The 21,111-nt window shown below is 43.2% G+C and overlaps 1 protein-coding gene across 4 annotated transcripts in view; it reads left to right on the top strand.

Annotated features, from left to right (window-relative positions):
• Positions 1 to 21,111, top strand: part of PTCH1 (patched 1) — a gene marked incomplete at its 5' end in the record, with an annotated part of 59,119 nt that overhangs the window by 13,521 nt on the left and 24,487 nt on the right. For 3 of the 4 annotated variants that reach the window (XM_082623292.1, XM_082623289.1, XM_082623291.1), the window contains 12 exons: positions 5,993 to 6,182; positions 7,814 to 7,883; positions 7,985 to 8,076; positions 9,442 to 9,640; positions 9,940 to 10,061; positions 10,879 to 11,026; positions 11,855 to 11,986; positions 12,408 to 12,563; positions 13,300 to 13,398; positions 14,155 to 14,280; positions 19,906 to 20,024; positions 20,648 to 21,050. In XM_082623292.1, coding sequence (XP_082479418.1) covers positions 5,993 to 6,182; positions 7,814 to 7,883; positions 7,985 to 8,076; positions 9,442 to 9,640; positions 9,940 to 10,061; positions 10,879 to 11,026; positions 11,855 to 11,986; positions 12,408 to 12,563; positions 13,300 to 13,398; positions 14,155 to 14,280; positions 19,906 to 20,024; positions 20,648 to 21,050 — 1,856 coding nt within the window. The remainder of the gene's footprint in view (positions 1 to 5,992; positions 6,183 to 7,813; positions 7,884 to 7,984; positions 8,077 to 9,441; positions 9,641 to 9,939; positions 10,062 to 10,878; positions 11,027 to 11,854; positions 11,987 to 12,407; positions 12,564 to 13,299; positions 13,399 to 14,154; positions 14,281 to 19,905; positions 20,025 to 20,647; positions 21,051 to 21,111) is intronic. The other variant, XM_082623290.1, reaches the window with a different exon arrangement.

The following is a 21,111-nucleotide window of genomic DNA, read 5'->3' on the forward strand; positions in this document are numbered from 1 at the left end:
AGCCCGGGTGGGAACAGATGGTACCGCAAACAGCTGGTGCGGGGGCTAGTAGCAGGCGCATGCTCAGAGCCGCTACTGCCACTGCGCTTGGCCCTCCTCCCCGCTCACAGTCCCTGGGGAGGCGTCGCAGTGTGTCTGTCCTGCTCTTGTTTTTGCTGTCTTCATCGCGCTGGGCTCACTTCATGAAGACAGATTCTCTTTGGGCTATATGATTCTAGCATTTTCCCATGGCAACGCCCAAGGGCACAATCCCACCAGGAGAAAAACAGCCCAGAAGCTTAAGCAGCAGTTGGCTAGTCATGAATAAAAGAGATGGGTGGAAGAGTGACTAAAACTCACAGCCCAGGAGTTCTCAGCCAATTGCCCAAATTACTGAATCTTCATTTTTTTCAGTTTAGAAAATGAGCTGGTGCTAATAATTTTACAGTTACACCCTTTTAGAGATTTGCACTTTTTCATGCTCACAATAACTAATCACAAGATTGAAAGAAGGACCTGAAGCAACTAAAGGGGGGGGGGGATCTGTCTAGAGGCTGTTAGATAATTCATGGGATTAATCAAATGCAAATGCCCCACTTGCATATACACAGACCCCATTTTCCTAATTGGACTCTGAGTGGGTACTTTTCAGGCTGAAAGGGTCATTTGTTTTGACTGATTGACTTTTGAGGCTTTGGGGAGAATTAATATCTTATACAGATGACTGCCTGTTCCCAAGGCTCTGTATTGAGGCTGTTCATTCATTTATTCATCCGACACACTGAGTGTGCACCGAGGTGAGTGGGCAACGGACAGTGCCTCCCTGAAAGGACTTGGAATTTATTGTGAAAAACACTTTGGTTGGTCCTTCAGAACATCTTTATGTGAATCACAATAAGCTTTTGCCAAAAGCTTTTTGCATGAATGCCACAGATGTTTATTAAGCTCTGTGTGAAAGGCCGTGCTGAGGAACAATCCAGCAGAACATCATGGGGACCGTCTGGTGTCTACCATGGATGGGAATGTCATTGGCCTGGGGGTATGGACCCCTGAGTGGAATGGTTTCCTACCTATGTTGGCCCCTCTTCACCTTAGAAAACTATACTTGGTTTGATTTGCAGAGGACAGGATCAGCAGAAGTGATGCTTTTTACCCTGCCTCTTTCAAAGAATTGGTTTAAGCCTCAGATTTCTGGAAAACAAAATGGAAGAATTTGTAGGTAAAGAGGCTTAGGGCTGCTTGTTCCTTGTGTGCCCTCATTCTCTCTGCCCCCTCTAAGACAGGCACCTCTGAGGACCAGAGGGAAATGGGGCCTGTCTACTACTGCCCATGGGGCCCTATGGAAAAAAAAAAAAACTATCTTTTCAGTGGTGGTGAAAAATCTGAGAGGCAACATTGTTGTCCTTTAAATAAAGATACCAGGTATTTGTCCTGTGCAATACTTTTGTGCATTCTGAAAACTCTTATCTGTGAGCTTACGGTAGTCCGGTATGTGTAATTTGGCACTCCTGAACTCATAATCTCAGCTGGTGCACAGAAGCCCTGAGGCTTGCAGGACAGTTGGGCTCAGAGTTAAAGGTTGATTCCACCTCGCATCAGCTGGTAACCTTGGGCAAGTCACCCAAACTCTGCAGCTCTGTTTCCTGCTCTGTAAAATAAGGGTGATGATATATGCCCTGCAATAAACAAATAAATGAATGGATGCCTGCTCGGCACCTGGTTAAGGGTTTGGGAAATTTCATATAATTGTCAGTGCTCACACCATCCTATGAGGTTAGTAGTATCATTTTTGTTCCACTTTACAGAGAAGGTTACTGAGACTCAACTATATCCCAAATTTCAGTGGCTCGGGTGGCAAGACTGGGACTCAGAACCCAGGTCTTCTGATATCTGTTCCCATTGCCTGTCCATTCCACCTTGCCCCATCTTGACTGGGGTTAGCAGTAAGCAAAATGTTTAAAAATAAGTAAATAATGAGTGTGAAGGGCTTTGCAAGTGGAAAGCACCACACACATATAAACGTTTATTTTGTGTCCGGGATCCTAAGTAACAGTTTTCCTGAGTGTTGTTCAGAAAGCTTGGTTGTTATTTTGTTGTTACAGTTGTTCAGTTTGGAAGAAGGAAAAAAATATCAGAGGACTTCAGAATATGATAGAGATGCATAATATTTTTGCATTGAGTTTATTTTTAATACAGATGCCTGTCAAGTAGCTTTCGTATTTTTCTCTTTTTGTCACGTGAGAGTCTTTAATTATACATGTTTACTGCAGAAGGATTAAGAAATAGAGATAAACCCCAAAAAGTAAAGTGGGTAAATATTATTCATAAACCACTGCACAGTAATAACCACTGTTCACATGGCTGTATACCTACATCTATATCACAAATGCTGGATCTTACAGGTCATTCCGCTCAGTACTCAAAAATGACTATGCAGTATTTCATAAATATGAGATTATTTTTAAATTAAAAAAGTACTTTGACCTTGATAATGGTAAAGAGAAGGGAGCAAACCATTTCCCCCAAACCACACCTGTAATTTCAGTACTTGAAAGGGCTTCCTGAGACCATAGCTTCACACTCCTGCATGGTAAGGAAGACAGCAAGATAAGGAACAGCTCCTCAGGGCCGTTACCCAGCTGTGATGTAGGATAGGCATTTGCTAGAGTCACAAAAGTCAGTGAATCTGTAAAACTACCCTGTCCAAAAGGATTTCTGTTCCTGGTAGCTTGTTCTAGAGTGACTTGGGTGAATACTGATGTAGGACCATATGCATGCTGTGCAGTTTATGACACAGGTACACCTGAGAAGGAGCTAAGTCTACCAGTGCAACCAAGTGAATGACGTGATTATGGTCTCACCAAGCTCCAGCCACTCTTGCCTTCTTTCTCTCCCTGTTGCAAGCCAAACCTGAGGACTTTGTGGTTGCTAGTTCCTCTGGCCAGAATGCTGTTTCCCCAGGTCTTCAGAGTCAACATAAGTATCTCTTCCTTTTAGGTCTTCCCTGGCAACTCCATTTGAAGTGGCCTTTCCCCTGCCCCACCACCCAGTAACTCACATGACATCGCCACCTTGATTTCCTCCATGCCAGTTGTCATGCCATGAAACTACCACATTGGTTTGCTTGTGTACTGCCTGTTTGCTTCACTGGCCATCGAGCCTCTTGGAGCTAATATACCACACACCCCAATACACAGCACATAGCATGAACCCCACAAATGCTTGCTGGCTGAATGAATCATGTTACAATTATTTATCAAAGAAAGTGGATATCAACTAAACTTTTTGAAAAGTTACTGAATAGTTTTGCAGAAACATTCATATTTGTTTATAAAAGATGAAGTGTTAAGTAAAATATGGTCATGTAATATGGAAAAGTAAATCTAATTTAACAATACTCAAAAGTAGGATACAGCATAGCTGGTTGTGGAAACTAGAATTCAGGGTCCTTCAACTCTAGTTGCTAAATCTACCAATGATAATAGTCTTGTCTTGGTTGAAAGTGGTTGTCATGTTAGCAAAATATTCATATTTATCACTAGTGTAAAGAGGTGGAAGAGCAAAAAGGTTTTCAATTCTAGAGATGTGAAAAATGTACCCCTTTATTAAAATATAGGTGTTTATTTAAATATACATCTTAAAAACTCAAAAAAGGTGACATTATGGAATCCCTGAGATACATTTTATGTCTTGTAGGAAATAGCATCATTTCTGAAACCCCCTGAGGTAAATTAATCGATCCATTATGAGATTGGTCTAGAAAAGTTTAGTTAGTTCTTAGCAGCATGAACCTTGCATTTGGTTTTTATTTCTGTGTGCACTCCTCTCCTGGGTCATTACCTTATTGGTTATAGTTGTAGGCAGCCGCTCTGCTGGGCAGGGGCGGGGCGGGGGGGGCAGTGGGCCGCGGGGAGGTCTATGGTCCTGCTTTGGTGGTGGTTGTTTCTACCTCATGGCTGAATTCACCTGGCGTTACGACTTTGTAAGCAGCATGAGAAGTCACATGCTATGCCAGTGCTTAAGGAGGCAGGTACAGATGATTGATAGGCAAGGGGCATTGATGTCTGATAGCCAGAAAAAAGGAGGGGTTGAGCTTTTCTTCAAAAAGGCTATTTGGAGCTCCTTGGTGTGCAACTCTGTAGCTTTTCAGGAGTGACCTCTGGACTAATAATTGGCTTTTGGTGGGGTGGTGCTCATACAGCTTTTCTATCTCTAGAGAATGTGGATTGAGTGTAATTCAGTTCACTAATTGGTTGACATAATACACAGTGATTCCTGCCAGAAGGAGCCAGACCCTGCCTGCAGGCAGCTTTTATGGAGCATCCTGAGAAGGCCTATGGCGTTATGTAAATGCATGCCCTGTTGCAAGTTGCTTCCTATTTTTTCCTATGGTCTTCAACTTCAAACTGATTACTGGGGCCTCAGCAGTTCACTGGGCTATTTGCCAAAGTTTTCTGCAGAATCTAAATAGTTTTTATAGCCAATGATCATTTCTCTCTCTCTTCTCCTACACCTCCCTTCCCCCACCCCGCCCTCCCTCTTCCTCTTCTCTCTCCAACACACCACAGTATGTTCAGCCTCACCTCACAGAGTTCCACAGTGGCCTTGGCCATCTGCGTGAACCTGCACAGATGACTCTGCCAGTCTGCGAATCTGGACTAGTTTTCCTAATGAGGGCATTATTTGCTTTTTAGCTTGCTCCCTTGTTTATAAAATATGCCAAGAGAACTAAACAACCCGCTGTTCCCAGTACTTATTTACTTGCTCAAACCCAATGTTTATGTCCTTGAATACTAAACTTGAAGAAAAAGGATTTCTCCTCGTGGGAAAGCTAAGATGATCCCTGAGGGTTCTTTCTAAAAGATAGAGCTGAAGGCCTGCTTTTCAGTAAACATTCAGCTTACAGTGCCTTTTGGAACTGGAGTGTGTAGGGGTGAGGGTGCTCGAGGATTCTCTTCTGTTAGCTGTCCCTGCGGGCCTTCCCTCAAAGCCCTTACCATTTGCCGTGTTGAATCAAAGCAGCCTCTCCAGAGCTTCATTTCACAGCTCCCATCAGGGCCCTGTTGAGAAGTAAAACTCCTTTCCCTCCATATGCCCCAGACAGTGCAGCACCCTGAGCTTGGCGCGTCCTAAAACCCTAATTGAAATACAGCCTAGAACCCGAGGAAGAAGACAAAAAAGCAGTTTTTAGTAACAACATTACTCGTGCTTTGTTGTGCTGGCTTCTCTCATGCCCAGCTTTGGCCGCCTGCTGGAGAAGCTGGGGCAGGGGTTCAGAATCACCAGGGGAGCTTCCAGAACACAGGCAGCCCCGCCCCCAGGTGACTCAGAACCTGGCACTTGTGCTTTCTGGATGCTGACCAGGTGAATCTGAGAGAGCAGGTTCCAGGGCCTCCCAAGACAGCCATGGCTGATACATTTGGTTCTTCTCAACTGGGATTTCCCCTTGTGCATCTGACATAAATCACATTATTTATCTACTCCTGGCAAGTTTTGTGCTAAATACACATTTGCCACCTTTCCTTGTTTCTTTTTCCAACAAGAAGAAACATTTCCTTGTTACCTTTGCCAGATTATTTAGGAGAAGAGTGTAAATTGAAGCCATTTATCTTGAAATGTGCTGCAGGGGCACATTGTTTATACAAGTGAAAGAAATTGTAACAGGGGTATTTGGTCTGGTCTGCAAGGAAAAGTGTCTCAAGTTTTCCTTCCCCCTCCCCCTTTATACATATGGTGTGTTAGTTAGAAGGTGCACAAAGCACGCATGCATTAGGTTTGCGTGTGTGACAGGCAGGACCATTGTTAATAGGTTTAGTGAGTATTTTTTATATGTTTGTTATTGGTAGAGTTAACATTGCCAGTCATAATAAAGTGAATGTTACCCCTTAAACATCAGCCATACATTTCTGTGACCAGAGTTCATTGATCGTGTACCCTGCTCCTCTTAGTGAGGTAACAATGTGAATTTGTGGGGATTTTGCTGTTCTAATTGAAACCTGTACGTGTTTACCAGTTGGTGGGCGAGTAAGTCGTGAGTTAAATTACACTCGCCAGAAGATTGGAGAAGAGGCTATGTTTAATCCTCAACTCATGATTCAGACCCCCAAGGAAGACGGTGCTAATGTCCTGACCACGGAGGCACTCCGACAGCACCTGGACTCGGCGCTCCAGGCCAGCCGGGTCCATGTATATATGTATAACAGGTAAGGTGGTGGGGAGAGGCTGCTGGTTTAGACCCCTTTGTTTTAGCAAATAAAGTTGCCCTGGGAGTACAGCGGAAGTGTTAGTTCAAACAGTTTTCTCGTGAAATGATTTTTAAAATCTTGATTTGTCTCTGAAGTTTAGTAATATATGAACTACATTACTTTATAATGTATTTTCAGTGAGTATCTTGGCACTATACCCAAATGAGTATGGTCCTTCAAGCAGCCATTTGGATGGCTGTCCACCGTTCTGAAGATGTTTCACTGCTTAACCTGTTTTTGGAACAGTTACACTTTGAATTGCCTTTAGTCACCTCACAAAGAATAAAAAAGAAAAAGAAGTTACTTCTCATTACTTTGTATTCATTACAGATGTTAGCGGTTGGTATGTGTCACCAAAAAATAGGGGGTTGAGCCACTGTGGTGAATTCCTGGGGACAGGTAGGCAGAGTAAGGTGGATTCACACACCTTTACCAAATACTACCCTTTAGCTTTGTAGCTAATTTAGCAATGCTGTGGATGTAGTAAAAGCATAGGAAGAGTTCTGGAATGAAACCACCACAGCCTAAGTTAGGGAGAGGAAAGACAATACAGAGAAGCATGTACAAAGCCAAACACAGGCAGTCCCTCCTACAGGTGCTCCAGTGTCAAGAAGGAGAGCCGACCAGCATTGCTCTGGGGTTCAAGAGAAAGGGGTCACTTTCAACAGCACCGATCGAAAAAGCTTAGCAAAAAGGTGGCATTTCAGCAGGGCACTGAGGGATGGATGGGAAGGTTCCACAAGGAAGAGGGTGAAGTCCAGAACGTTCTTTTGGGTGACTAATAAAAGAGAGAAAAAGGAGACCAATGAAACAGAACAGTCTAGAAGGAGCTTTGTATTTTTTCTTTTCCTGGAGTTCCCATCCCCACCTTTTCCTAATTTTCTCTTTTTTCAAATTAGACTCATTTCCCTAATACACTTGGGAAGGCCTGGGCTTATATAGCACTCTTCTAGGGATAACAAAATGCTATAATAATAGATGATGGATAGTATAGGTAATTGTTGATCAGTATATTTGATATAATTTCTGTAGGACAAGAATAGAAGAATGTAAAGTGGAAAACCAATCTACCTGGTAATGTTCTTTATAGCATTTGTGGTTAAGAGCAGGAAAGTTCATTTTGAACACTCTCTGTTAATAAGGACATAATTTACCAGTAAAAAAAAGTAATATTTTCCCGCCTCAATATATGTTAATACATTATAAACCGTACTAATTTAGTCCCCACCTATTTTGAATTTGTGATAATTCAACTCTGAATTATCTACCCTGAAGTTGTTTAATGTATGTGGAAAAGCAGATTAATGGTGTAAACAAGATTATTGGGAGAACACTTAAGAAAACAAGACTTTTCAAGTACTTTGGGTAGCATTCATTTACATAAACACCCCACATGTTAATTACAGTTGAGTATTATCTATTCATTAAAGCAAGCTTGTTGAATCCATTTGGCAAAGCTCTGCTCATTTTGACAGATACTGAAAAGTGATCAAAATTGCAGTTCTCTCTGTATGTTCTGTAGTTCTGATTTTGTACACATTTCTTTTATTACTATAAGAAACTTTTGTCTCTGCTTTTTATTTTAATAGGCAATGGAAATTGGAACATTTGTGTTATAAATCTGGAGAACTTATCACAGAAACAGGTTACATGGATCAGGTATATTTTCTTTTTGTTTGCAAAAAATTCTCAAAAATTCTCAAATAGCCCAGTGGTATACATTAGCCTAATGCGTGGCCTATTCTTTTCAACTTTGACAGATAATAGAATATCTTTACCCTTGTTTAATTATTACACCTTTGGACTGCTTCTGGGAAGGGGCGAAGTTACAGTCTGGGACAGCATACCTACTGTAAGTGTGTGATCTTGTTTTCTGATGTCTGTGATTTCTAAACTCTAGAATGTTTCTGATGTTACCTTATCATTGTTTATTCTATTTCAGTTTTGGACAAGAAATAAAAACATTGAAATTCCATGTGCATGTTTTGAGTGAATAGTTGGGGGAGAGGGCACTTCGGCAGAATGTTTCTCCTCTTTTCAAAAAAAGTTCTGTAGGCATCATTAAATTTCATTCACTTTTACCAGCCTATTTATATGCAAATAAAATGCAAATTATTTCAGAGTATGTGTGATTTTTAACTCTTTAAAATATTTGCAGTTTTGTACACCGAGCACTTAACGTAGGTTTAGCTTATTTTTTAAGGAGAGAATTTATTAGTGGGTACATGTCGAAGTTCAAGATCTTCCTGTTAAGTGAAATGCTAACCTTTCTTTGGATCACATTAATGGCATTTAAGAGGGAAATCCACTATATTTGAAGGTCATGGTAGGGGATGCTTCACAGTTTAGCAGTTGAATATTATGTACACCGCATCATTTAAGGAATAATTGTTAATCAGTGTAGACATTTTCAGTTAATTATGCAAGAGTTAGTGCTTGGGTTATTGTTTCTCTCCTAGCTTGCACATATCTGCAAAAGCAATTTGCAGTGGCCATACCCTGACCTTCAGTGTACAGTTTTAGGTGGGAAATAAGGGGTTTTGTGTTTTCTGGTTGGGAGATTCTGAATAATGACTTCAGCCTGGTTAAGCAGCTACAGTGTGGTTTGAACCACATAACAGGCAGCCAAAAGCCTTTCTGGTCTGTCAGCAGCACAAATTCAAAAGTGAGTGTGGGGGGAAGTGGCCTTGATGGCGGTGATGGCAGAGGCAGCAGGGGGCTTGTGGGGTTGACTGCCAGGCTGTCAGAGAGAGCTCATAAGTATGGGATTATTAAAGGTAATGGAGATCAAATATTTTGATTGATGACATTTACAAAGCATTTATTAGGCTGGTAAGTGCTAATTTGACATTGTGATTTCCTCTGCGCCCCCCACCCCTTAATTCTAGGTCTCAGTCTTATGCTTAGAAACACCCATTTGGCGAATTTTGGTTTTAGGTATTAAATATACTATATCAGCAAGTTAAGATTCTTTGGTACCTTTGTTAATTTATAAGCTCTCTGTTTGCCATGTTCATTCATGAATTATTTTCCTGACTTAGGTTTGCATCTAGGTATACTGGAAAGGAGCATTTGGTTTTTGTGCCAAGGTCGCAGAATTACAGTTGTTTCCCCAGAAAGCATCATACAATCCAGATGCAATAGATTCAGTCTTGTTATTTTACTCAGGGCTTGGAAGCCTCTTTTTCATTGTCTTGCCTCCTAATTTCTTTCACAGAGGTAAGCCTCCTTTGCAGTGGACAAACTTTGACCCTTTGGAATTCCTAGAAGAGTTAAAGAAAATAAACTATCAAGTGGACAGCTGGGAGGAAATGCTGAATAAGGCTGAAGTTGGTCATGGTTACATGGACCGGCCCTGCCTCAATCCGGCTGATCCAGACTGCCCTGCCACAGCCCCCAACAAAAATGCAACCAAAGTAAGTACAGCCATCGATTGCCCCTCAGGAGGGGAAGGGAGAAAAACTTGATATTTGCCCCCATTTTTACTTCTGTTATTTTTATTTTTAAGATTTCATTCTCAATGACTTTTTTGGTCTATGGAACTAAGTTTGTTTAAAGAGCTAAATTTTGCTGTAAGATTTGCCATACGCCTCTCATTAGCCTTGTTTTTAATGTTCTCACTGAAACAAACAAGCCCTTAATGCACTGGATTTTAACAAGGCATGTGACCTGCCTACTAATTCCTGTAATTATGAGGCTGTCTTTTTATTTTTAGCCTCTTGATATGGCCCTTGTTTTGAATGGTGGGTGTCATGGATTATCCAGAAAGTATATGCACTGGCAGGAGGAACTGATTGTGGGTGGCACAGTCAAGAACAGCACTGGAAAGCTTGTCAGGTAATCCAACACATGGAGGAAAATCCAAGCCATCTATTTTTTGTCCTTTCCTCAGAAACCACTTCCCTTCTGACGTCTGCAAGTGTATTTGTATTAATACTTAACTGTTATCCTAGCTAGCTGTCTGGTGTAATAGAATATTAGGAAATATTAGTGGACTAGACCAGCTCAAAAAAGCACCTTATAGGGAATTTTTCGAGATTTATCATTTTCATCAAGACTGTAGTTAGTGATAGTAGGATTTTAGAAGATCTACCCATTATGTAGAAAATCGGGGCAACTATAAAGTAGGCAAGAGGAATTGGTCATACCGTTTGGAGTTACATGATATGAGCTGAACTCCATCACAGACTGTTAAAGGGAAAGATCAGCGACTGACGGCTAAGTAAGAATTATCCTCTGTGCACTTGTGGACTCCGCTCCGTCAAGTGTCAGGCACTCCGTCTGAGATTTCTCCCTCGGGAGAGCTGTCGTCTGGGATTTCTGCACAAGCAGGCGTGCAGCGCTGAGCCCAGCATATCTGATCAGGCTATCTACTCCACTACCCTTCCTGTTTCGTTGACTAGAAACTGAGAAAGGAAATTGCCTATTAATTTAATTTGGGGGTGTATCTGTAAAAGGTTTGTAAGGTTACACCTTTAATATGGTACATCAATCTATTAAATAAAATAACCATCCAGGTCCCATTTTAATGGAAACATGTGCTCATGTAGGACAGAATGGCTGCGAGTGAGTCGGGGGTGCTCGGTGGGGATTTTGCACAGTGAGAGCTGCTTCCTGGGGATGCTGATGTTGTGCCTTTTCCACCCCATCACAGTGCCCACGCCTTGCAGACCATGTTTCAGTTAATGACTCCCAAGCAAATGTACGAACACTTCAAGGGTTATGAGTATGTCTCGCACATCAACTGGAACGAGGACAAGGCAGCAGCCATCCTGGAGGCTTGGCAGAGGACGTATGTGGAGGTAAATGGGTGGCGTTCTGACGCCCTTTGAATCTGAGTACAAACCCCTTAGTTACTAAATACTTCATTTTAGCGTTTTAAAGCATTGTTTTCATTAGAATTTGTTTTCAAAACTGATTGTAATTCTGGGAACTTGGTGGGATGAAATCTTTTTCCTTTTCTTTATATTGAAAATCTCACTATCTGGGTGATGCTAATTCTAATTGTGATGCCCTGAAACATTTTGAGTAACCACTTGTGAACCCCAGAGCTAAGGCATAACAGTGTTTAAAAAAACACTTGGTTAGCAAGAAAAGGTGTCTGGAAAACATTAGCAAGGCATAGAATCTGTTCACAGCTGCAGTCCCGTTGGTTAGGTCATGTGACAGGAGCTGGCCTTTGTTTCCCAAGCAGTGACCTCTACTGAGCTGCATGTGACCTTTTAAAAGTGGCCAGCGAATGAAGAGGGGGAGGAGTTCCCATAAGAATGAGTTGTTTTGGATTAGGGGGGAACTGATGGGCCCGCAAATCAGTTTTAGAGTTATGGAGAGGAGAATAGTAGTCTTAGACATAGCCTAAATAAGGCTGTCGGAGTAAACTTCAATTACACAGGCTCACCGGCTCACCACAGCACCACATTCTCATTTGATTAGCAATAGCCTTCATTGTCCCAGGCTCAGGTCCTTCAACGTTAGTCCAAGTTCAAACCCCAATCATGTAGAGCTCTTTTCAAGGCATCAGAAAAAAGTGGGGGGTGCGTAAAGGGGCCATGTCACCTGAGGTCTGTGCTCTTGAAGCTCATTGTAGCTTTAATCCCATCTGGGAATTTATCCTTGCGTTGTGACCGCAGGTAGTTCATCAAAGCGTCGCTCAGAACTCCACTCAGAAGGTGCTTTCCTTTACCACGACAACCCTGGACGACATCCTCAAGTCCTTCTCTGATGTCAGCGTCATCCGAGTGGCCAGTGGCTATTTACTGATGGTAACAATCAATTCAGTTCTCCCAGGGGGCGTTTTTGTTTTGTTTTTTAGTTTTTACCTTTCCATGACTGCCCCTGCTTTTTAACTGCTCTTAACACACACGTGCATCCAAGACAGAGAGAGCTCGGCTTCGTAACGGTTTAAAAAGTGGTTGTGTAAAGCATTTATTACCATTTGCAGTTTGCCCATCTTTGACTCGTATCATTTCGTATGATGTCTGTAATGTAAATTTTTGTTGTTGTTGGATTTAATAAGTTCTACCTTTTGATTTGGGGTGATGGGTGGGGGAAAACATTAGAATCTTTACACATTCTAATGTTTGGCTTTTGTTTTGTGTCTCCCCCTTCCTCCTCTCCCCCCTCCTCCAATTCCCCTTCATTCCTTCACCTCCCCACCACCCTGCCCAACTGTTCTGCTTGCAGCTTGCCTATGCCTGTTTAACCATGCTGCGCTGGGACTGCTCCAAGTCCCAGGGTGCCGTGGGGCTGGCTGGTGTCCTGTTGGTTGCACTGTCAGTGGCTGCAGGATTGGGCCTGTGCTCATTGATCGGGATTTCCTTTAATGCTGCAACAACTCAGGTACTAAAGGAGCCATCCGTCTGCTGTTCATTGACAAACACCCCTCTCCGGGCTTGCCTAGTTGGCCTCCAGTGTGTCCATGTCACCTAAAGGGTCTTCCAGCCTTTTCCACTAAGATGCCCCATTTCTCAGGGGGGTGCTGTCTCTAAATGGACCACTTGACAGTGGCAGGTCTAAATGGGCTTGTTGATTAGTTAGAGATGCTTCATTTATCAGTGGAATTTAGATCATTTATTCGAGTAGTGGTTCTTGACCTTGAGTGTGCGTTAGCATCACCTGGCGGGCTTGTGAAAACTGATTGCTGGGCCCCATCCCCAGAGTTTCTGATGCAGTCCATCTGGGGTGAGGGTGGAGAATTTGTATTTCTAGCCGGCTCCTAACACTGCTGGTCTAGGCATCACGCTCTGAGAACCACTGCTTTAAATGAGTTAGATTCCTTCTCACTTTTTTTTTTAAACATCTTTATTGGAGTATAATTCTTTCTCATTTATTAACTTAAAAAAATTATTGTATGTGGAGCTTAGAAATAGTAATGGACGAGATCTACCGTGAGCCACAACTGCTAGACTTTGGGGTCTAACTATCAGATAAAACTGAATTCTTCACATGAGTTCATGTAAGCCGTCCTTTGGGTAAGCTACTTGGGGTGCTGGTGGCAATGTTTTAAATAGCTTTGTAGTGTTCTCAGAATTGGACCTCACGTGTCTAATGCCACTGTGCTGTGTTTTCACTACAGGTTTTGCCATTTCTTGCCCTTGGCGTTGGTGTGGATGATGTTTTCCTTCTGGCGCATGCATTTAGTGAAACAGGACAGAATAAAAGAATCCCTTTTGAGGTAATAGAAAAACAGAAGAAGAAACCTTTGAGGACAGCAGAAGCCCCTCTCTGTTCCTGAGTGTTTGTCCTTTCACTTTTCTCAATCTGGCCCAGTAAATATTTCAGTCCCAAGTCAGATGACATGTTACTGACTCTAGATAAGTAAAGTAAGTTAAAAGCATCTCAGAACACTTGTTCCAAAGTGCACATTTGTTTCTTTGGGTTTTTTGGTTACTTTGTTCTCATTTCTCCTTGCCCCTTTTTAACACATTAAAAACTTACTTAAATCATTATCTTGCAGCTTTGTGCTTTGGGTAGTAATAACCATGAACAACACATGACTGTATACATAGCACTGAAAACTTGAATTTCAGTGTTGGTGTTAGAGGGAAAGGCAGAGATATCCCTTTCTTTTTTTTTTTTTCTTTTTTTTTTTGCGGTATGTGGGCCTCTCACTGTTGTGGCCTCTCCCGTTGCGGAGCACAGGCTCCGGACGCACAGGCCCAGCGACCATGGCTCACGGGCCCAGCCGCTCCGCGGCATGTGGGATCCTCCCGGACCGGGGCACGAACCCGTTTCCCCTGCATCGGCAGGCAGACTCTCAACCACTGCGCCACCAGGGAAGCCCAGAGATATCCCTTTCTTATCCCCTCACGTCAGTATTGTAAACTACCAGTTGTCTTATTTTGCCACGTATTTGAATTGTTCACACAGTCTGTGGTCTGAGGGGACTCCGCCCTGTGCAGCTCTCAGCACTGTGGTTTCTCATCCTTAGGACAGGACCGGGGAGTGTCTCAAGCGCACGGGAGCCAGCGTGGCCCTCACATCCATCAGCAACGTCACAGCCTTCTTTATGGCTGCGTTGATCCCGATTCCCGCTCTGCGGGCATTCTCCCTGCAGGTGAGTTTCCAGTGACTAGATCTGGGGGGAATCTGTGAGCACTGCACTCAGCAGCGAGCCTTCCAGGTCTACTTTCCTCCAGTGATGTGCTTACAGTACTACCACCATGAAGTAAAGCAGCATGCCAGCTTTGGGGACTCTTTCTTCTGGGTGGATGCTTCTTTTTTTTTTTTTTTTTTTTTTTTTTTTTTGCTGTACGCGGGCCTCTCACTGCTGTGGCCTCTCCCGTTGCGGAGCACAGGCTCCGGACACACAGGCTCCGCGGCCATGGCTCGCGGGCCCAGCCGCTCCGCGGCATGTGGGATCTTCCGGGATCGGGGCACGAACCCGTGTCCCCTGCATCGGCAGGCGGACTCTCAACCACTGCGCCACCAGGGAAGCCCGGGTGGATGCTTCTTTAAGCAATAACCTTGACACTCCCTCTGAAAGAAAGTTCTAGGGTTCTTTCTTTCCTTTAAAGCCCTATAGCTCAGAAGCCTGAGGCCTGGGTATCCTCATGACCCAGGGCCACTCCATGTGGGACGCCTATAAGCCCGTACTCCAGATAATCAGGAGTCCTTTGGATTGGGCCCTGGTGCAGCCAGCTCTTGTTTGTCCCTGCTTCTAAACTCCACTTTCAGCTTCTGTGCTCACCCCCTTCCCCTGCTGGCTACCATCTCTCGATTTCCCTAAAGCAGCCCCCAACACAAAGCCGCTGCACAGAGCAGACTTCACTGATACGAGGATGAGGTTGCAGTGTAGCCCAGGCCAGGCCATAACTTAAAATTGAGCGTTAGATTCCTCACTGTGTGAGGAGGGGTTGGCCAGCCTCTGCCTGCGGGGCTTCCTTGGCCAGCCCTTACTTGCCACCTGTCCTTCCTTGTTCTTCCTGGCCCCTCTTCTCCTTCCCTTTGGTTCCCTACTGGACTCTCAAGCTGCCCAAGAAAACACAGAATTCCTCTCCCTTTCTTGTGCAGAGCAATTTGGTCCATCATGGTTCTGTTCTTTCCTTCCAAACCAGGCCCTTTCACATCTAGAGGCCTCTGAGATATTTTCCCAAAGAGCCAGCTAACATGAATTGTAAGAATGGAGAGTTCCCGCGACTGGGGATGCAGCTATGGTCAGTTCTATGCTTGGTGTAAAGTACTGGCATTGCTCTTCAGCTGCTTGAAACTCGTGGGAAATCCTGAAATTGGTCAACGCAGCGGATAAAGAAGGCTACTTGCCCAGTTTGTGGCGCGGTCTTCCTAGGCCTGAAGTGGTTTAGGGTTTTGATTTCTCAAGGATATTATTGAGGTTTTGTGAATTAAATTCAAATTTTAAAGCTCCAGCTGTTTTCCAAGAAAGATTAAAGGAGCAGTGGCTTTCCCTTTTCCTTCTCTCTTACAATGTGATAGTAATTCATGAGATGGCCAGGTTTTTAAAGGAAACTATTTTTGATGTCACTTTTTTTTAAAACTGTTGTTACATCCATCCAGCTTATTCATACCGCTTTACTCCTTTTAATCACCAAAAGGTTCTAAGGATTGTGACCAGGAAGAGAAATTGACAAATCATAGATTAGGTTTCTATTTATATTTTTGTCAACACACTCAGCTCTTTTTTAGCCTTCAGATATGAATCTTATTTCACTAATTACCGATAAAGGCCTAAGCAACTAGTGATCTTACTGCATTTGGGACACTAGACTTGTTTACTATTTGGTGTAAGGTTTTGTACCCATCACTATGACCACCAGGCCCCCCAAAAGAAAAATACTTAAAAAAAGCTTATTTTCATTTTATTATAAACATATAGAAAATAGAAATAGAAGTAGTGAGTGAATAAATGAATAAATTAAATCTGAAAGCGGGACCAAGGTTCAAAGAAAATGAAAATATATCTAACTGCTCAGTAATATGGAAGGTAAATAAAAGATGCCCACTAATTTATTGGTACAGCTGAAGTTTTAGGATGCCTTTTGCACAGGCATGCACGTGTGCAGCACCCTTTGATAGCCTGCTCTTGTCTCGTATACAGCAGATTCTGGTACTGAGAAACTGTTCTAGAGTCTTGTAACAGTGGGACCCTCCCTCCTGCCTCTGTCCTTCTCTGCCTGCCTTTTCCCTCGCTGTTCTTTATCTGCTTTACCTCACGCTCCTTCTCTTCTTCTTGTCCCCCTCTCTCATTTTCTCCTCTCCTCTCTCAGTACAAACTGATGATTCATCAAGGCATACTCTCCTTTAATGATATCCTATGGTGTGGTGGTCTGAAAAGCTACATGAGTTTTCCTTACGCCTTTTAGAAAATCCAGTACGCTAAGTTCTCCCAAGGTAAGCACCTTACTGAGATGAAATGAATACTGTTGGTTTTGCATTTCTATTCCAAGGCACTGGAGTATCACTTTAGAAATTGCATCTACAGCTTCTAGAAGTTCTCATTTACTAGAGAATGGCTTCCTGTGATACTGGTGCATTCTCTGTCAAAAAACAAACAAAAGTAAAAAAAAGAAGAATAGAGAATTTAAGAAAAAAGAGCATGCCATGATTTTTGCAGTAGCCATCAGAAATTTTACACTTGATTCCCTTTAAAATGTATTGACGTTTGAAATTGACCATTATATAGTTTCTCTTTAGTAACTGTGTTAAGTTGTGACTTTGGGTATTCATTTGTATTTGTATTTTCAGGATACTATAGCTTAAGCCTCAGAGGGACATATCCAAAATGGTTCTGTCCAGTAATAAAGCCACGTTTTGAATTTTTCCTTGTGGAGCCTTTCCAATTTTGTAACCTTGCCAAAATAAACAGAATTTTTTTCCCAAAGAAACCTCCTTGTCCATCTTTATCCATCTGCCCAAATGCCACCTCTATACCAGAAAGCAGTGGCACTGTTTATAGTTCTTTGAGAACGAATGCCCTACACTGGGGCTTTGCTGGTAACTGAATGGTATTTGTTCTTCAATGAAAAGTCCCAGAACAGAATGCCTTGTTGTTCCAAATGGTAAGAGGGTTTAGACGAGGGCCCCTCTAGGCAGGGCCAGTTCCCCTCTGCTCTGCAGGTGTCTCAGTGGGGCCACCCGTAGGTGGTTTGCAGGGGAATGGGACATTTCCTTTAAGCACAGCAATTAGAATTGATGGTGCAGGATCATCACCGTCATCTGTTCAGATTTACTTGAAACTTCTTAAAGCGCTCTTTGCTCTAGCAGCGACACTTCTCTCTTACTGAGAAATCCTTGCTGTTTGTTTTTATTATTTCAGTGCACCTTAGAGGGTGTTGGAGTTCTGCAACTTTCTCATCAGTAACTGTCCTACCTATATATGTAATAAGCTGTTGGACAGTAAGTTTAGATGGGAGGCTACCTTGGGTTTCTTCTTTCATTTCTCCATGTCCACCACAAAGAGACCAAGCAAGATGCCCATCAGATTTCTCTGATGGGTGAGGCTGGTATCAGATACGTTCCCCAGCCACGGCAGAAAGCATCAGTGTTGTTCTGGCCACAACATCTGGGCCACCTGTATACATCTGCATGGCTTGTGCTCATCCCCAGGAACTTCTGTTCAAAATGAGATGCCCAGAGTTTCTTGTCTGCAATTACACTCCTGAATTCTAAGCATGACTGTAATAAAAAAAAAAAAAAAGCTGACAGGATTCCACCCCCCAAGATTAAGTTTTCCTGGAAAACCCTTGAGGATCAGACGCATTCTCCCCTATGTTCTGATTGGGCAGGAATCCTAACCCTGCCCCCATGTCTGTCCCTTCAGGAGGTGATCAGATCTAACGAGAACTCCCAGGTCCCAGCTGGGCTGGGGGCTTAGGCATCACGCCTGTGTTTGAATCTGATTTACTGGGAGCCTCAGGCAGGTGACCTTCCTCTGCACCACGGGTCTTTATTAGGTAAAGGGTCGACAGCAGGACTAACGTCTGCCTCCTGGTTGCTGTAAGAATCGAACGGATTGTGTGTAACTTAACTACCTGACCTCCCATCACTCCTCCTCCTCCTCCTTTCTCTTCCCTCAACAGAATTTTAAACCCAGCAGTGCTGCATAGCTTTTAAACTCAGACGCGGCCTATCGGATTTCCTCCATGCATCCTTCCTCCCTGGTCCTCCCCAAACCCTTTTTTGTCTTCTCCATCTCCCAAGAAACCTTTTCTGGCCACTCTCCCCATCCCCATGTGTACCCCCACCTGCATGCTCCCGTCCTCTGAGCCACTCTGGAACCCTGGCATGCTTCTATTACTACACTTGTTAGCCTACGTTATAATTTTTTTATAGTTCTGGCTGTGTCTTTCCTTGAGAGCGGGATTTTGTCTTATTTATCTTTGTGTCTTCCGTACCCAATACGCTGCCCTGACTTTTCTTTTTTCTATTTGCCTCTTAGATAGATCCTCTAGTCGAAATAGTGATTTGCTTATAACATGTTAGGCAGGTCTTTAAAGTACGTTATATACATTAGAGTGGCCAGTTAACATGTTTCATATATTTTGAATTGATGAGGAATTTTCAAGGCAGACGAAGAAGAGAGGGGTTGGGTCATTTTTAGGAGACTCTTGGTTATTTTTTGGTTTTGTAGACTTGACAGGGAATTAATTATCGAAAAAAGCATCTCTCCAGAACTTGGGCTTCCTATTTCACCTCAAGCATAAATTCACAAATTACTATCTAGAGACCTTTGCAAGATTCTCCTCTGGTATTGTTCGGTACCAGTTGTCATCAGGTTTTCTTTTTCTCACCCTGAAACGTTTACCCAGTTTGAGAAGGTTTTAGAACTAAGCAGTTCTCTGAAAAACCTTGTAGGAGTTTTTATTTCTCAAAAAAACTCTCTGATGATTTCTTGGTTACTTAGCATTCCCGTTGCATTTTTCATCATGCTGCTTCTTTCCATGCCTTTCTGTATGGGAGAGCCCTTTCAACTGTCCTCTGTTGACTTTCCCCTATTAACAGCCCAATTGTGTAATTTTTACTAGGTCAGCAGGAGATTTGCCAAAGCGCTACAGAATCTAGCCCTGTGTTTATTCTAGGTTATGGAGTGACTTTTGAATCCGTACTTATTTATTCTGCATACTAGAATCACACACAGGAATTTCTGCTTAACTCTCCTTGACCTTTTATGTTACTGTGCTCGCACACCCCACAGGCTACTCCAGAGGCTATTTGGAATGTGCCTATTAAAAACCTCGGGGGACGTGTTTGAATTTTTATTTTGTGTTTTAAAGGTGACGTTTGGATATACTCGATCCACTTTATATATAAATTTTCTAAGTGTAAAATCAGGGCTCCGAAAAAAAAGAAATCAGGGCTACGTGAACTCTTAGAAATGTTCTAAGAGGAAACTGTTTCTTCTTATCTTAAAGTAACACATCTCAAGCATATTCTCTGTTCTGCTTTTGTCAGTTTGGTTTAGTTTAGTTCCTGTGTTTGTACCATATGGGCTCATGGAATTATTAGAGATGGAAAGCAATGATGGGGGCCTCTATTCTAGTCAAATGGTCTCTTAATGAAGGACGAGAAGCAAAGTGATGAGAAACTCCAGCATCTATTTCAGGCTTAAACACCTCAGTTAGGAAAGTGAAAGAAAGATTTTGTTTAAAGCATCTTTATTTTCAAAGCAGTCCTCTGACTGGGAGGAAATGTATTAGTGACCCCTACATTTTTTTTTTTCTCCCAGGCGGCTGTAGTAGTGGTATTCAATTTTGCTATGGTTCTGCTGATTTTTCCTGCAATTCTCAGCATGGATTTGTATCGACGTGAAGACAGGAGATTGGATATTTTCTGCTGTTTTACAAGGTACATTTTTGGTCCCCTGTGGCCTTTATTTGTTGGGAAAAGAGTGGTAATGTTTAGAGAAATTTTCAGTCTGTGAACTTAGAAGGAAGCGTAGTTAACAGTGTGATGAACGCAGGGGAGATAATGGACAGAGGATGCTTCCTCTGGGGGACATCGGAGTCACTGGGGTTCTCCCCTCCCTCAGCTGAACATTCTTACAGCCCCGAGGTTGTGATACACGTGATCATTGTTTACCACACACCAATATTGCTGGTTGTTGGGAATGTGTTGTATCTCTATGGATTAGGGCAGAACAAAGGTTGAAAACCACCATCTGGAAAACATATCACCCTTTGAGTGATTTGGTTTTGGGTTTTTTTTAAGGAATTATGCATTAAGAGGTTCATCAGCATGTAACTTGATTTTTGTCAGCCAAATTCAGGATCAACCATCCATTTGGCCTCCTTTGATTGACTCATGTCTGTGTCCAGCTAGATAAACCGGATGGTGTTTGTGGAATTCAGTGCTATGTTTTGCTCCTAAATCAGAGCTGTGTAAAGTGGATAATGTCAGTCATTGGCAGAAATGAAAGCACCGTTTCCCCGTTTCGGTATACCATTCCAACATATTTCCCCCTCTTTCAGCCCCTGTGTCAGCAGAGTGATTCAGGTTGAACCCCAGGCCTACACAGAGACTCACAATAACACCCGCTACAGCCCCCCGCCCCCCTACAGCAGCCACAGCTTCGCCCACGAAACCCAGATCACCATGCAATCCACGGTGCAGCTTCGCACAGAGTACGACCCACACACGCACGTGTACTACACCACTGCCGAGCCGCGCTCCGAGATCTCCGTGCAGCCCGTCACCGTGGCCCAGGACACGCTCAGCTGCCAGAGCCCCGAGAGCACCAGCTCCACGAGGGACCTGCTCTCCCAGTTCTCTGACTCTAGTCTCCACTGCCTTGAGCCCCCCTGCAGCAGGTGGACACTCTCATCTTTTGCCGAGAAGCACTATGCCCCTTTCCTCTTGAAACCAAAAGCCAAGGTAATTACCAAAACAGAAGACTCGTACGGTCTGCAAAAAATAACAGAGCAGGCACCTTTGG

This window comes from Mesoplodon mirus, assembly GCF_964341445.2.
Source record: "Mesoplodon mirus genome assembly, chromosome: 1".
Taxonomy (NCBI): Eukaryota; Metazoa; Chordata; class Mammalia; order Artiodactyla; family Ziphiidae; genus Mesoplodon; species Mesoplodon mirus.